This window comes from Malus domestica, chromosome 07 (genome assembly GCF_042453785.1).
Source record: "Malus domestica chromosome 07, GDT2T_hap1".
In the NCBI taxonomy this organism is placed as follows: domain Eukaryota; kingdom Viridiplantae; phylum Streptophyta; class Magnoliopsida; order Rosales; family Rosaceae; genus Malus; species Malus domestica.
Window position 1 is genome coordinate 660887 of NC_091667.1, and position 15370 is coordinate 676256.

At 36.4% G+C, this 15370-nt stretch overlaps 1 protein-coding gene across 1 annotated transcript; it reads right to left on the reverse strand.

The window, feature by feature from the left end:
* Positions 1–231: 231 nt before the first annotated feature.
* On the reverse strand, positions 232–13880 carry LOC103438374 (clustered mitochondria protein). The gene is made up of 29 exons (XM_008376922.4): positions 13690–13880; positions 12915–13136; positions 12184–12245; positions 11769–11958; positions 11554–11694; positions 11285–11441; positions 10981–11174; positions 10679–10780; positions 9690–9825; positions 9423–9551; positions 8416–8806; positions 7793–7897; positions 7562–7680; positions 7257–7365; positions 7085–7174; positions 6634–6774; positions 6390–6560; positions 6118–6204; positions 4911–5045; positions 4444–4599; positions 3951–4019; positions 3701–3859; positions 3100–3156; positions 2975–3015; positions 2749–2868; positions 1929–2238; positions 1682–1789; positions 1484–1555; positions 232–1112 (listed from the first exon to the last, which is right to left on the reverse strand). The coding sequence occupies exons 2-29, from the start codon at positions 13120–13122 to the stop codon at positions 645–647; spliced, it is 4227 nt and encodes a 1408-aa protein (XP_008375144.2). The 5' UTR covers positions 13123–13136; positions 13690–13880; the 3' UTR covers positions 232–644.
* Positions 13881–15370: the final 1490 nt, after the last annotated feature.

Sequence of the window (15370 nt, forward strand, 5' to 3'; positions counted from 1 at the left end):
CCATGAGCTGTAGGTCTCGGGTTCGAGACTTGGGAGCAGCCTTTCCATAAATGGGGGTAAGGCTAGCCGACATTCACCTCTCCCAGACCCTGCGTAAAACGGGAACCTTGTGCACTGGGTACGACCTTTTATGAATCCAAACAAGATGATACACGTCAAATTAAACATCTTAAACATTCGTAAGCCTCGGAGTACGAAAGCAATTTTAACAAACATATGACGAACAAACAATTTGCAGTCGACCTTTGTCAAATTCAATTAGGAAAATAATCATGGCAGTTTTACATATAATACCTTGAAAGGATACATTTATGTTGCAACTCCGTTCAAATAATACTTTAAACTTGACTAAATATAAAATAACGGAAAGAAAAAATATGTCAACTGAAATTTTCCATACGTCAGTGTTAGGGCAAATTACAGTGAACCTACTTGCTCCAGTAGTTGCTCTCTTTTTTCTTTGCCTGAATAAATCTGCAAGCCCGCGGTTATTATTCCAAAAAATTACAGGGAACATCCACAACTGCCATGCACTAGTTTCTAATCCTCAAAACCCATAGAAAATATTGTTACCTCAAAATACCAAAACCTCACTACGAAAACCGACCTTGGTGTCGATCAACAAAACTCTGATGCACAAAATTTCAAGATGCGGCTTTGGTTTTCGATTTCTGTTTCTTGCCGTCCAGTGTTGCTAAACCTTTGCCCAATCCAACTGGAGGCTGACCTTCCTGCTCCGTTGTTGATTGCTCTTGTTTCACATCAGTTAAGCCATTTGCAGGATGACCATTGGCTTCCTTCACTCCATCAGTTTCTTTATTTTCCACTGCAACCGGTGGGGTTGCACCTGAATTGATGATATCGAGTAACTGAGGAAGTGGAGGCACAGCTTGGACGGGAACACCGTGTGGGCGTATCAAGAGGCCCTTTGCTGCTGCCTTCTTCCTGACTTCAGCTGCTGCACGAGCAGCCCGCTCATCAACTCCCCTACCTCGTGGAAGGGTTTCACCAATTATTGCAGCATTAAGAGATTTGTTGGCGGAAGGGTTAGAGCTCCCAGACCCACCGGCTATGGCAGCAGATTGGAATGCCTGCATCAAGTCAGGATGGGCCTGACATGCAAAGTCGATTATTAATTGGAAATCGAGATTCTCGGTGTAAACTGTACCCCAAACACAAATCAGCATGGTGTGGCAGTTTAAGATCACTATCGTGGAAACATTACACAATTCCCTCCATCTCACAGTTTTCTCTTATTCTTCTTTTCTGATAAAAGATTCTGACAACACATTCGAAATATTTTATGTGCAGAAGCATTAGGAGACAAACTAGGTTTTTGGGCCGTCTTTCACGGGAAATTAAAAATATGAAAATATGTAGAGCAGAAATAGGAGAAATGAAACGATGAGACCATGACTTAGGAAGCATATCTAAAAAACAAACCACCAATTATCCTTCAATTGAAAAGAAGCATCCAAACTACCTTCAAGATGTCAATTGCCTTTTGAGCCGAAGCAGCATTCAAAGCTTGACCTTTTTGCTTTTGTGCATTCATCTATTGGAAAAAAAAAATACCAAGTAGAGGAATCAGAAACAAATACTGCTGAAGTATATACATTATGCAATCACCCTTCAATATCTATTCACTGTTGTAAGCTACTAAAGGATGCCATCCATTTACCTGTAGCTCACGCATCTTAAATGTCTTCATCCAGTTTTGAGAGTCACGTGTTCTAGAATCCTCCTCGCCCAATTGTTTGACAAGTATGTCATAAGTTTTCTTCTCATGCTGCCACACCAAATGTTATATAATATGCTAATTGCACTCTAAAGTTGCCCAAAGTACGGAATGAAATTGTTCTTTATCAAGTGAAGATTACATTAGAAGGAAAACCACAAAAAAGTCACCATATTCTTCCACAACATACCTGGTGAGAGAGCTTGAAGGCACCCATACAATTAAATGCAATAGCAAGTGCGTGATAGCATACAGCAGTCTGGATGTGCTCCTCCCCTAGAAGCCTTTCATTTTTTTTCAGAGCCTCTTGCAAATATCGAAGAGCAGTGTCCATCTTCCCAAGATCCTGGTACATCATAGCGACATTAATGAAAGTTGCAGCAACATCAGGGTGATCTGGGCCAGATGATAAACTTAGCAGAAGCAATGCCCTCGACATGTGCCGTAGTGCAAGTTCTGTCTGGTTAAGTCCATGGTAGAAAAGAGCCATATTTCCATAGCTGCAGTAGCAAAGTTGCAAACACAAAGACAGCATCAGATTCAGGAAAAGAGAAGAGTGAGAAATAGAGAGAATAATGTCATCCACGATAGGCTTGTCTGAACACTGATACTACTATACAGGTTAAGAAAACATAAAAACACAAATAAACAAATTCATATTTGAAGAGAAAACAAACTTCCCATGCAAGATAAAAGAATTTTTAAATTGATTATGACACTACATCCACTATAAACATATAGGATGGCTACTTTCATACCTCACTGTAAATCAAGATATCAAAACACAACCAATCTCATCAAGTTCCAATATGAACACATCTTAAGAAAAATGTAGAGCGACAATCTTTATAGTAATCCTCGAAAGAGCAACCGATTACGAATTTCAATAATTAACAGCTTTAGTTTATATACTGTCAGAAAATAAAAAGTAATAGGGAAAATTATATTCAAAATATATATGCAATGACCATCTTAGCAACAGAAACAAGTATAAACACCAAACGCAATACCTGTGAGCAGTGTCAGGGTGGTCTAGGCCAAGGCAGCGTTCATTTATAATTAGTTCCTTATGCTGTTGCATTATGGCTCCAGCCATGTCTCCTGCATGATACAGAACCATGGCAAGATACCTGAAACTCAGCGCAGCAAATGCTTAGCTCAGATGTTATCAGCATCATGAATATCCAATTAGAAATATAAAAAATCTGCTGAACAGTATAAAGAGGCTATGCATACCGACAGCAGTTAGCAACCTCCCTATGCATTGGACCAGTAACCTGAAATCACAAAAGGATATAATAGTGCTAGACATTGACGCACTGAGGAAAGTTTGAGAAAACAACCCAAATAATATTACTTACCTGCTGAAGTATTGAAAATGCCTCGGTAAATAATGTGTAGGCTTCACTTAACATTCCCTAGAAGGAAAACAAAATATACGGTAAATAATTAAACCACATCAGTATTGGAACATGATGTTGACAACAATTAACTGATAGTAGATCTTTATAGATCCTTCTGGTGAACAATTCCAAATTAATAAAAATCCTACCAACATAAAGTTGAAAAGCATATAAAAGGTCGTACCCAGTGCACAAGGCTCCCGCTTTACGCAGGGTCTGGGAGAGGTGAATGTCGGCTAGCCTTATCCCCATTTATGGAGAGGCTGCTCCCCAGGATGAAATGTATTTCTTTTCATGGTAAATGCAGCATCTTTATATTTTAATATAAGGATCATATGCCATTTTAGATTCATGGTAGATATCCCAGAACTAGAACATACATAAATATACGCCCTGAAATTCTTCATTATATTCTAATATTACTTTTTAAGTCAGTATTGGTCATCTTTGAGAAATTAGCTCTAACTTCAAGGTTCCCATAGAAAATTATATTCTGCTCGAGACGTTTCCTTCACATCCGGAATCTGATGCTATAGTGACACCAAAATAAAATGCATACCTCGGCCAGTTGAATCTTTCCTGTTTCCACAAGATCCTTAGCTTCTGAACAGACAGGAACTGAATGTTTCACTACAGGTTGAAGATTTAAGATATCTGACATTTGGAAAGGTGCTGCAGAATTAAGATCATATCTGCGAGCTGCAATTGTAATGCCCACCTGCAAAATGAAATCAAAGTCGAGTTGTTGGCCATTTAGAAGTTCAATTGATATTGGAACAAAGATAACGTATAACGGAATCTAGAGTTACCTTTTGGCAAAGATTACGTATAACAGAATCTTTCTTTACACGCATCCTAGCATCCTCCGGCAGCTCAAACTATCAACAATGGGAAACTAGGTAAAATAATATAACGATATACACCGCTCAAGGGTATCATATGAGGATCAAATAATAAACATGAAGATCCACCATCCATAAGTCCATAAATTTCTATAGCTCAGGAAATGGCAAAACACCATGAAACAACAGGGAAAAATGTTCCAAACCACAAATGATATGTTACTGGAAATAAAATCACCAGCAAGATCCCCATGAAGTGTACATATTTTTCAAAAAAATGTAACTGTCGAAGAGGAGGGTGCAGAAGCAGACAAACTCAAGCAACTGGGCAACCAAAAGAAAAATCAAGAAAATGCAAATTCCTTATGCCAAAAAGTTCATTTTTTGGAACATCCATTAAAAGGTTATTAAAGAAAATCTAATTTCTCCAGGAGAAACCAATATTATTGATAATTAATACCTGATATTTGAGTTTTGCGAATTCTTGAATGTCGAACCATAGAGTTTCTGAGCTAGCAAGCATAAATGAGGATCGACTCTTTCTAGCAGATGCTCCATCCTTCAATTTTCCTTGTCCCTTAGACAATTTTCTTGGAGATTGCTGTCCTTTTTGTTCCTGAAGATAAAAAGGAACTTGAAGTCACAAACCCTGCTCAACATTTGTCAATTAGTAGATGAAATTTTCTCTGGTTTACTTGGTACAATTTTGTGATTCTCCAAAAGTACAAATTAATATTCAAAATGCATATAGTTTCAATTTCCGATTGCAAAAGAGTTCTCAGATGAGCATTAAATGATGACAGAGATAAAAATTTAGCTGAGAACAGCCATGAAGTTGTACAGAGAAGCTATAACTTGTAACTAAGAAAAAATTTTGACACAAATTTTTTTTCAATAAGTTGGTACTATTAATTCTATAAGACTTACCTTTTTGGGCGTTCTAGACTGCATATTATTAGCAGCAACTTTTGGGCCAACGGCTTGACAGCTTCCAAAGAAACAGTTAAAGAAATGGGTGATTGCAGGCCCAATATCATGATCATTTGTTTCTCTCAAGGCATCCTGCAGAACAGGAAATGAAAACCATGAACCAACATCAATGACCTCATTGTTTTTTACTTTTTACTATTACTGGACAATAATTATGAAAGTCAATAGGATGGAACTAAAATGATATTTAACACCTATGATATATATAACCCATCCAAGCCAACTGTTTCCCAATCATGTCCTTGGACCAAAATAATAGCGTCAAAGTACAAATTGGCACATTAGATAACAAGCAACAAGGTCACGCGCGAATTGATATTTTTCAGTGGATGTCCCTGAATATAGGAGCTCAATTCAATCATGAAAAGCTGCAGTTCAAATTTAAGTAAAATAAATGTACAAACTGCTTTGCAGGAAAGTATATATGACGCATAAAAATTCCAAAACTATAACAGCCAAATGGATGCTGTTTTAATCATCAGACAGGAACTGGCAAGGATATTTCTTTGCCAAATCTGTCTATGTATATATTAAGCAACAAATCAAAATACACAAAACTATCCATTTATGACTTCAGCATAAGCCCAAATAAAATATATCACATTACCGAAGTCCCTTATGGGACAAGGTCTCAGCCATTAAAGTATCTAAGTCACATGCATTATGATTTGCATTCTCAACTGCAACCCGAATCAAATTGCTTAGTGTATAACTACAACAAAGGTTTTATGGCAGTAACATGCTGTATGATGCCACATTTCCAGGTCCTCAACAGGATAATTTTCACTTATAAAATAGTAAGGAATATCATAACATGAAAACGAACAGACATTTACAGCTTACGCATTGGTCCCAAAAAAAATATATCACATTACGGGAGTACCCGAGAGGTAGTTCCCCACTCCTATAGTATCTAAGTCACGTAAGCATCATTGGTCTGCATTCGAAATTAAAATCTGACATATAGGAGTTGTGTCCCTCCTAGAGAACTGAATCAAATAAGTTAGTTTATGACTAGATTTTACGGCAATAACACACTGTAATGTGCCGCATTTCCCGGTACCAACAGGACAACATCACAGTTTTTATAAAATAAAAAGAATGAGATAATATGAGATCAAGCAGACAAGGAAATGCCTCTCACCTTGAGAATGTGCTTAGCAGATCTAACCACTATCTCATTGGAGCAAAGATCCCAAAGATGAGGTAAATGTTTGGTCCCCTCAGCCACCTGTTAAAATAAGCCAAAAGGTGTCAAACACAATATTCCAATCACATAACGATAGATTCAGTCATCCTTGCACATTACAGTTTATGCAAAACCTTAAAAGGAAAAGAAAAAAATACGATTTCCACAGTTTCTATCCACCAATACTTACAGTAGTTAGAAGTATTAATTAAAACAATAATGCTTACTTTTCCAATATAGCGAACGTTAATTCCATGAGCATGGAGTGCTTCAGTTAGCGTCTGCCCGTCCATGGGTGATACTTCAAGCGTGCAGAGGTCTTGTATAAATTTTGGAAGCACAACATCTGAAAGATACAAACTGGCTTTCCTCACATTTCCTTCATCTTCTGCTATCTCCTGGAAAAAGGAAAACAAATAAATGGATACATGTCCAAACTCCCTGAAAAAAATTACAAAATAAAAAACATACCTCCTCATTTCCAGCCAACTTAAACTCGGTGAAGACATTAGGGTTAAAAAGAATTTCTTCACATGGATCAGAGCTATCAGTGGATGGAGGTGGAGATGCAATTTCTTGTGCGTCTGTGGCATTCCCTTCTTTCGTTATGTCCTGTGAAGAGCAATCCAAAGAGCCATATCACCCAAATTACTTGAAGGCTCATTGGGAAAATGGATAAAAAAAATGTATACTGTGCCAAACAGATGATATGTGTACCTTTAACACTATTAACATACTACAGGAATAATTACCAGCTCCAAAACAAAAAATTAAAAACCACCTCTCCCATCAAATAGAAACCAATTAGACATAAAAAGTCAACAAATAAACTTTAGTAGCATACTGAAAATGCAGAAACAAGTAACAAAAATTGCAATGTTCATAAACTCTATAAACCGCAGTTGAAGTAGCTAAATTTTACCTGCTTAGCATCAGTGATGACTGAAGAATCAGTGGTGACAAGACCTTCTCCATCTTTAGACTTAGATTTTGGTTTCTCCGCAGCTTGGGCCTTCTCCCAATACACAAAAGGCTCATATTAGAAATTTATGAAACAAATTCAAATATAACTAATATAAGGTATTATATCTTACCTGGCAATAAGCAGTAATTAATTCCAGCCTCAAGATACAAAATCTGGACCCAGGTCCAGTGCAGTTTGAATCACGAGGAGTCACTCTCATCAAGTCGAGGAGATAATGCCTGAAGTAGGGAACACAGTTAAAACATGTGTGTACTGAATACTGAGTTAGATATATACGAATGTAAATCCTTGATTAAATAATTAAATATTCAACTTATAGAAAGAGATTTTTTGGATGAAACCATCAACACGGGGTTATGAGAAGTCAAATATCACATGTAAGAATCCAAGCTTATGAGGGAAAAAGAAATTTACCTGTCATCACTACCAACAATACCCTTGCATTCCACCGGTGCAGCCAATCTGAAAACATTTCCAGATCCATCAAGGACTGTGTGCTCTTTAAGATGAAGGCGCTTAGCAGCTTCCAGCACCTAAACATAAGAAAATCTTAGAAATTGCACAATAAAGTCTTGTCTTAAAAAGAAAGTAAGCAGTTTTAACATTTGGCAGCAGAATATAATATGCCAAGCTTCAAATCCTCACCTTGGAATGGAACTCTTCATTCCAGCATATTTTCTTGCCATTATCAACAGAACCATATAGAAGAGAGTCTGATTTATCCCCTTGAAGAATGCCCGGTAAAACACTCTGGTGCCAATGAGTTAGAGATAGAACAAGGAGAGAACAATCAGATAGCAAAAAAAATGTTCCTTATTAAAAAACAAAAAAAAAAGTACAATAATATCTAAAGCAAGCATGCCAACTTATAAGAAAATGAACAAAAAAACAATTGATGATTTTTGTTGTGAATGAAAGCATCAATCAAGTTCAGTAATTAGAAAGGCAACTTTAACTATAACTACTTTTTCAAAGGTAGTGGCTTACAAAAAGCCTAAAGATGGATTTTAGTAGCAATAGCAATCTCATGATATATAATACAATTAAAATTAATAAGAAATGGAACAGACACATTCATATGCACATAGGGGGGTGTAGCAATGGTATGAGAGAGAAGTTCAGGCTCTAATATAAAATTTTCTGCCAAAAAACATGACAGTTGTAACTTTGTCATTATAGCACAAGAAAAGCTATAGCCTTAAGAATACCAATTTCAGTAAGAGTAAAAAAGTTACTATACATAGAAAGAACATCAGATTCAAGCACACCTGAGCTACTACTCTATGGCCCCTGTAATCGATTATGGCCATAGCAAGATTATAAAGTCCAGAGACATCAGCTTCCTGGTACGCCTTGGTGCCTTTCAAATCATTATTTGCAGAAGCATAAGTAGCCTGCTCGGTTTCACCCAATTGTGTCTCGGCAGAAACATCAGAGGAGGATTCTGTGGCATCATCAATTATACTTGATCCTTTGCATTTTTCTCTATTGGGAATTGCATTCTCTCCATGCAACAAATTGTCAGTAGCCTTCTCAGAAGAACTGTGTACAGAACCAGTGCCCCCTATCTTTGGACTTGAATTTGATACACGTTTCTTAGACAGCTGCTCAAGGTCCGCATCAACAGCAAAACTGAAGAATATATTATTGTGAACATACCTAGAGCCAAAGAGACCAAAATCTTATATCAATTCAATGAATCTATTATCAAAATACGAGGTTACAACCATATGCTTAAGAAATATATTTCCTGGAAAGTACATGAGTACCAAAATTTATCAGAACAAGCATGTCTAATGTATAAAGATTACTTAAAGCAAAGCCTCAAAGTTCAAATTCAACGCAGAATCCCTCAAATGGAAATGATGTGCTGATACATCTTATTTACTAATTAGAGTTATAGTAAAAGTGAATTATGTTACATGTATGCATATGCACAAACCAAATAAGTATAAAATATTGACAATAGCAGCAGAATTACAGTACAGTGGGATCTAATTAACCTACACAGCTAAAAAAAATTTATTTCAATAGAAGGCAATTTAGGTAGCTAGCATACTGAGGAGCTGTGACATTGTTTTTACAGAGTTATAACAACAACAACAACAACAACAAAGCCTTATCCCACTAAGTGGGGTCAGCTATATGAATCTTAGAACGCCACTGCGCTCGGTTTTGTGTCATATACTCCGTAGACATAATGTCCTAACTGAAAGTCTTCGGGATAACATGTATTAAAAAAAAACAAAGGTAACCCATTTCAGGTCAGACTAACATGTGGAAGCACTCTGGATCAGTTGGGTTTATAGGAGGTATGCATCTACTAATAACTCCAATAGCACCACTAATAGCTGCATCAACAAAGTCTGAAGTCACTTTGTACAGGGCCCTATCCCGCAAAATTCTGCAAAATATGGACTTTGTGAGAGATAAAGACACAATACAAAACACTGAACTTTGAGTGACAAAATAACTATCAGAAAAATTATAAAGGTCATACATAACTAAATTAGAACCCCCTTTAATCAACGGAAATCATTACCTTTCCTGAGGAGTTGTATGTGGAAATTCCCTACAAGATTGCAACTCCTCATTCCAATCCCTTTGCATGCCAATTAGCTCACTGACGTATGAAAGAGTAAGGGCATCCTCTGCTCTAGCTGCATCACGCCTGTGATCTGACAATAGAAGATCCCTTAAAATGAATTTATATGTAAGATAAAACACACCACCAAGGAAACTCAGAAAACCAACTTCTTTCTGCCTGTAATGGTGTCATAAGTACCAAATACATAAACGCGACGACTCTTAGAAAACAACTCCCTAAAATTATAAGTTTCAATAGTCAAAATATTGAAATAAGAATATTAAACACAAAAACTGAATGATTTACATGTATTATGGTTAAACATTCCTACTTAATGATTATTATGAAATTCCTTGTCATTTGTGGATTATTCGTAGCCACAAAAGACATGGAAAAAAAAGAAAGAAAAATACAGGTTAAGCTAAAGGATCCAGTCAAAGAAAACATACAGGTTAAGCTAAACTTTACAAGCATTTAAGACTAAACAGTAAACAGTTGTAACATCTTAACAAGGTATGGATGAGATTGATTTACAAATTGAACAAACAAGATTATGACTGAGAATTTGTTAAACTCTAAACTCAAGGCAAAGTCAGATATACTGCCAGCTTAAAAACAACAAGAAACAATTATCATGCTCAAGTATCATAACAAGGCAGGCTTCACATCCATTATACACTAAACCAACACTTCAAATCGTTATAATTTATTTCCCTTTATATTTAAGGGAAGAAATAATGTTCAGTAATCAGATTGAACATGAAATTTGCATGAAAGTAATCTTTATCAGTAGCAGAAATGCCTGAAGAGGCAACCAGCCAATTGGCCAGACTACTAAACATGCTAAATATGAGACAAGAGTTTGCCCAAGCAAAGAGACACCTTCTACAACCAGAAGATCCTCCTTTTGAAGTAAAATTCAAGTGCAATTAAGTTCAACTAACCTGGAACTGGATATAACCCTAGCCATGAATTTGGTGGCAATAAAGACTGAACATTTTCAAAAGGATGTGCAGATGCCCTCTGCTCCAAAATTTCACGAAAAGCTTCAAATGGGAAACAATAGAAGATAATTAATAAAACCTCTGTACGGTTCAAAATTTTAGAAGAAACAATAAACAATTTCACAAAAAAGCTTCAAATGGGAAACAATAGAAGATAATTAATCAAACCTCTGTACGCTTCAAAATTTTAAAGGAAACAATAAACTAATACACGTAAATAAGGTATAAACCATTTATAGTACCTTTTTTGAACTTAGAGCTAATATTTTGCAAAAGTCCAACAAGTGTGGTTGCTTCCCAATTACTTTTACTTGGCTTAGGGTCAAGAGTGTTCCCCGTGCTCGAATTGACATAGAACATTCTTGTAGTCCCAGTAATACAGTGTTTATTGCCCTCCAATGTTACTATATCCAAATAAATCAAATCCCCAACAAGCCTGGCAACAAAAAGGCCAAACAGTACATAGCTAAGACATTTTACAGGGGGAAAATACATTATTTTTATGTTTTCAGATGCAAGTAAGAGATTAGAGATGTCATGGTTCACCTTCTATAGCTTGGCGGAGGATTGAAGGATGAAAACACAATACTCTCCACACATTTGATCTCTTTTGAGGGTGAAGATAGCAAATTGCTCAATGAACCGGCAACATCCTCCATAAAACCCAAACCATCAAGCCCTGGGACCTCAGTTTTCACAGTATCTAGATCACAGAGAATTACAGGAGTGCCTAGTTAAAGCACTTCAAAATGTCGATGAAAGGTAAGATAAATGAGAAGATTATGAATTCATGTTAAATGAACTATATCTCAAACCTCCAGGGCTCGCCACTTTGTTTTGTGCTGTCTCATACTGTAATGCAAGCGATGTCGATAGTGATGCATGAAGTGTAGAAAGGGAAAGCAATTCTCTCGTACGATGAACATGAGCCCTTATAGATCTATCATCATATAAAGCTGCCAAAAAGATATTTAAATTAGATACCTTTTTTAAGAATTTATACGCCCAAAGAAACAGAGAATTAGTATACCAGGAACCATCTCCAAGGAGCAACCACCAACGGTAATATCAGCAACTTCGGAAATTTCATTAAAGTCTTCCAAATGATGAGTGGAGCCATCCTTTGTGTGTAGCAATAAGTCATAACATGTGAAGAAACATGTCTCTGGTGCATCAAGCAGAAATTGTCTTATATCCATAACAGAGTCTCCTGGGTTCAACTGGAAATTATAATGGATATGATCAAACAAAATGTGACAGTGGAAGGACGCAAAATATCTAACCAGAAGACATAGACATCTCAATTTCTGTAGTTGAACTATTAGATGTGTCAACTAACATATGAGAACAGGTGCTCAAATTGCATTAGCTTTTGATTTTGCAGCCAATTAAATAATTAGTGATATTAATAGGCTAATAGCAATATATGATCCAAACTAACTCACTTGTAGCTCAAGCTTCTCGCCATTTTGTGTCTTGACAGAAACTGGATACAGATGAAGGTCACCTGCACTCTCACGGACAAGGATTATCAGAATGAGAAAACTAAAGTGCTGCTAATATAAAAGACATAAATACGAACTGCTATTGAAGGGAAATAAGCTGGACAGACAAGCTATATGAGCATTCAATCATGACCTAATGTGAAGAAATACAGCCACTATTTGCACAAAACTAAGGGAACCCAGCTAAAGTAATGCATTGGAATTGCCTCTAAAGAAGTGTCAAGCATGAACATACATCCACATATCTTTTGTAGAACAAAAAAAAAAGCTCAACATGTATAAGATTTATCAGAAAAAAATTTCAGACATCGCTGAAATCCTGTGTCAGTGAACAGTTCTTTCTATGACACTAATGCAACAACAAAATGAGACACTTGTCATTTACCTAGAAATGTAACTATTTTTCTACCTTATCTAAATTATCTAGGCAACCATGATTAGAGTATACAAGTAACTGCAGATGTATGCACACATGTGAGTTTATGTAATGTTTATGTATGTTGGCATCTACATTGCTTCTCATTGCCTTCATGTGGTAAAATTTTTGTTCCATTGAAAAGGAAATAGGACATTTTAAAGATTTGAGAAAATGTTGAATATGGGAATGGCATATCAGCTAGAAGTCTTTCCCAGAAATAAATATTTGAAAGCCCATACTATTAAAAATTCACCTTGCTTAGGTTGGCCGGTTGAATTTTCGGTTTCAGACTCCTTTACCTCCAGACTGGCATCAGTTAATTCCTCCACAGCTGGAACACCATTGTCTTCAGCTTTAACGGGCTCTGAAGTGCTTGAGTTATCTTTCACAGGAGCATCAGATGGGACCACAGCATTGTTCGCCCCTCTACGGTTCTTTCCTTTATTCGACTTTCCAGCCATTGTCACCCCCTATTCTGCAGATATAGTCAAAACGCCCAAGTCATAAGCACCGTATTTTCATAAGCAATAGCGAGAAAGTACTCCTGCTGTTTTGCCTTTATATTGCTTTTATACACTTGTCATATAAATACCCAATTCGAAAACATGGAAAGCCTCCATCTTTCCTAGTAATTAAAAAAATGCATACGGACTCGAACAAAGATAAAGGGAAAAGGCACAAATTTCCAAAGAAAAGTTCTAAAACAGGTCACGAAAGCATTCTCTTGCAAAATACAGCCATTATATACAAGGATAAATAATTAATGTGCATAAACAATTGATCCTTTTGGCTGCCAAGAAATTGATAGAAAATGAAAACAAACAAAAATTCAACCTTCCAGTTTCTTCATTTTGCAAACAATTTAAAGAAAGGCAACATATAACTTTCAATCAACTGAACCAACAACAACTGTTCATTCATTCTCTATGAATCAAACTTTCATTCTTATGCGTCTATTTTCTCGAGAATCAAACGGAAGATTAAGAGAAAGCAAACCGATAGAATAAGATTGACTACAAATATATTACCTGCAACTGTGTAACGATTATATAAGTATATATCTCTGTGCGGAGAGATGGTAGACGTCGGAAGCAGGGTTTTAGGAGGGGTAGAGAGCGAGGAGAGGAGAGAGGCTGGAGAGTGAGAGGCGGCGAAGTCTCCCTTTATGTGAGGGAGCATAGAGATGATTCTTAATAATTTGGCGATCCATCATTTTACTGGGCTGGGCTTCTCGTATTTATTTCGATTTTTACGGCTGTAAAATTATTTTTTTTATAACTATTTTTACTTTTTAACCAATTTTACATGGTTTGGAGTCGGGCTAGTTTCATGGTGGAAATTAAGGATCATTTGTTGCATTTTTCACCTGAATTGGATGCTTTCTCACTTTCTTTCCCATTTTTGTATACAATTCCACCTAACTATTAACAAAAAAAGACAAACACCGGCTGTATAAAATATAAAAAAATTTGGTAAACATGGGTTTCCACGACTAGCCTCTCTCTACACGTTCTATACGAAAGAGAAGCATACATTAAAATTGTGAAATCTTTTCCCCACATTTCATAGTTGAATTATCGTATCTCTTATTTTCGTTAAAATTTTGTATTTTTTGTTAGTTAGTTAAAGTTTGATTTTCCGTAGTTAGAAATAAAAATGTATAGACCTATTGGGGCCAATCTTAGAAATTTGTTATATAGCTCGATTCTACAAGTACATAGGCGAAAACCGCTCACAAGATGAGGTTATAACAAATGAGTTATTAGCTAGCAAAGGTAAGGGCAAAATAATAATCTTCACTTCTATGTATATTAGGCTCATAGATGTTGGACCCAACCTTCATTTCTGAAAACTCAACCCGTATACGCTAATTCTAATCAACGATGCAACCCAGTTTCTACATATTCTTCCGCCGTCATTTTTGGCATAATCCGAAAACGCCGATCTAGACACCACCATTCGACTTCACTCTTCACCCTACCAAAACCCGCCCAAGTTTTACCTTAATCGATCGTCATACATGACAGATCGAAGACATGAAAATACCTAGCTTTGGATTTTCCGTCACCCACCACTACCCATTTGAAATATCTTAGTCCCAAGAATAAAACCTAGCTTTGGATTGATTGGGCATTAGTGTAGCGACGATACCATTTTTTGGGTCACCCAAACATTTTTCGGTTAATTTCACTACTTTTTGTTCATATCTAAACTTCGAGAAAGGTATAACATCTCATCCTTATGATGAGATTTACACTTTGGTATAAGTTGGGTTTGTTTTGTAATTCACACAAATCCGACAAAGGCTTTTGCTATCGGCTACCGTGTACGACGACACGTGAGGGCGACATTGGCCAGTGATCTAGTGTAATGTCTCAAAGCTAATTTCGATGCTCTAAATTCAATTTCAATATATGTTTGTTGAGATTTGAATCGGTGAACGTTTTGTATCAGTAGTAAGCTAATCAATAGTAAGCTAAGTAATATTTGTCCGCTTTGATAGGTGTTGGTCAAGATATAATTTTATATGGTTTCATTGAGTTGATCAGGAACCCTACGTCCTATGGATGAGTTGGTCTAGAATCATACTTTTTATATGGTTCCGTTGAATTTGGTCCAAAACCATGCATCATATGGATTTCATTGAGTTGGTATGGAATCCTACTTCTTATATGGTTCCTTTGAGTTGGTATGTAACGCAACACCCTT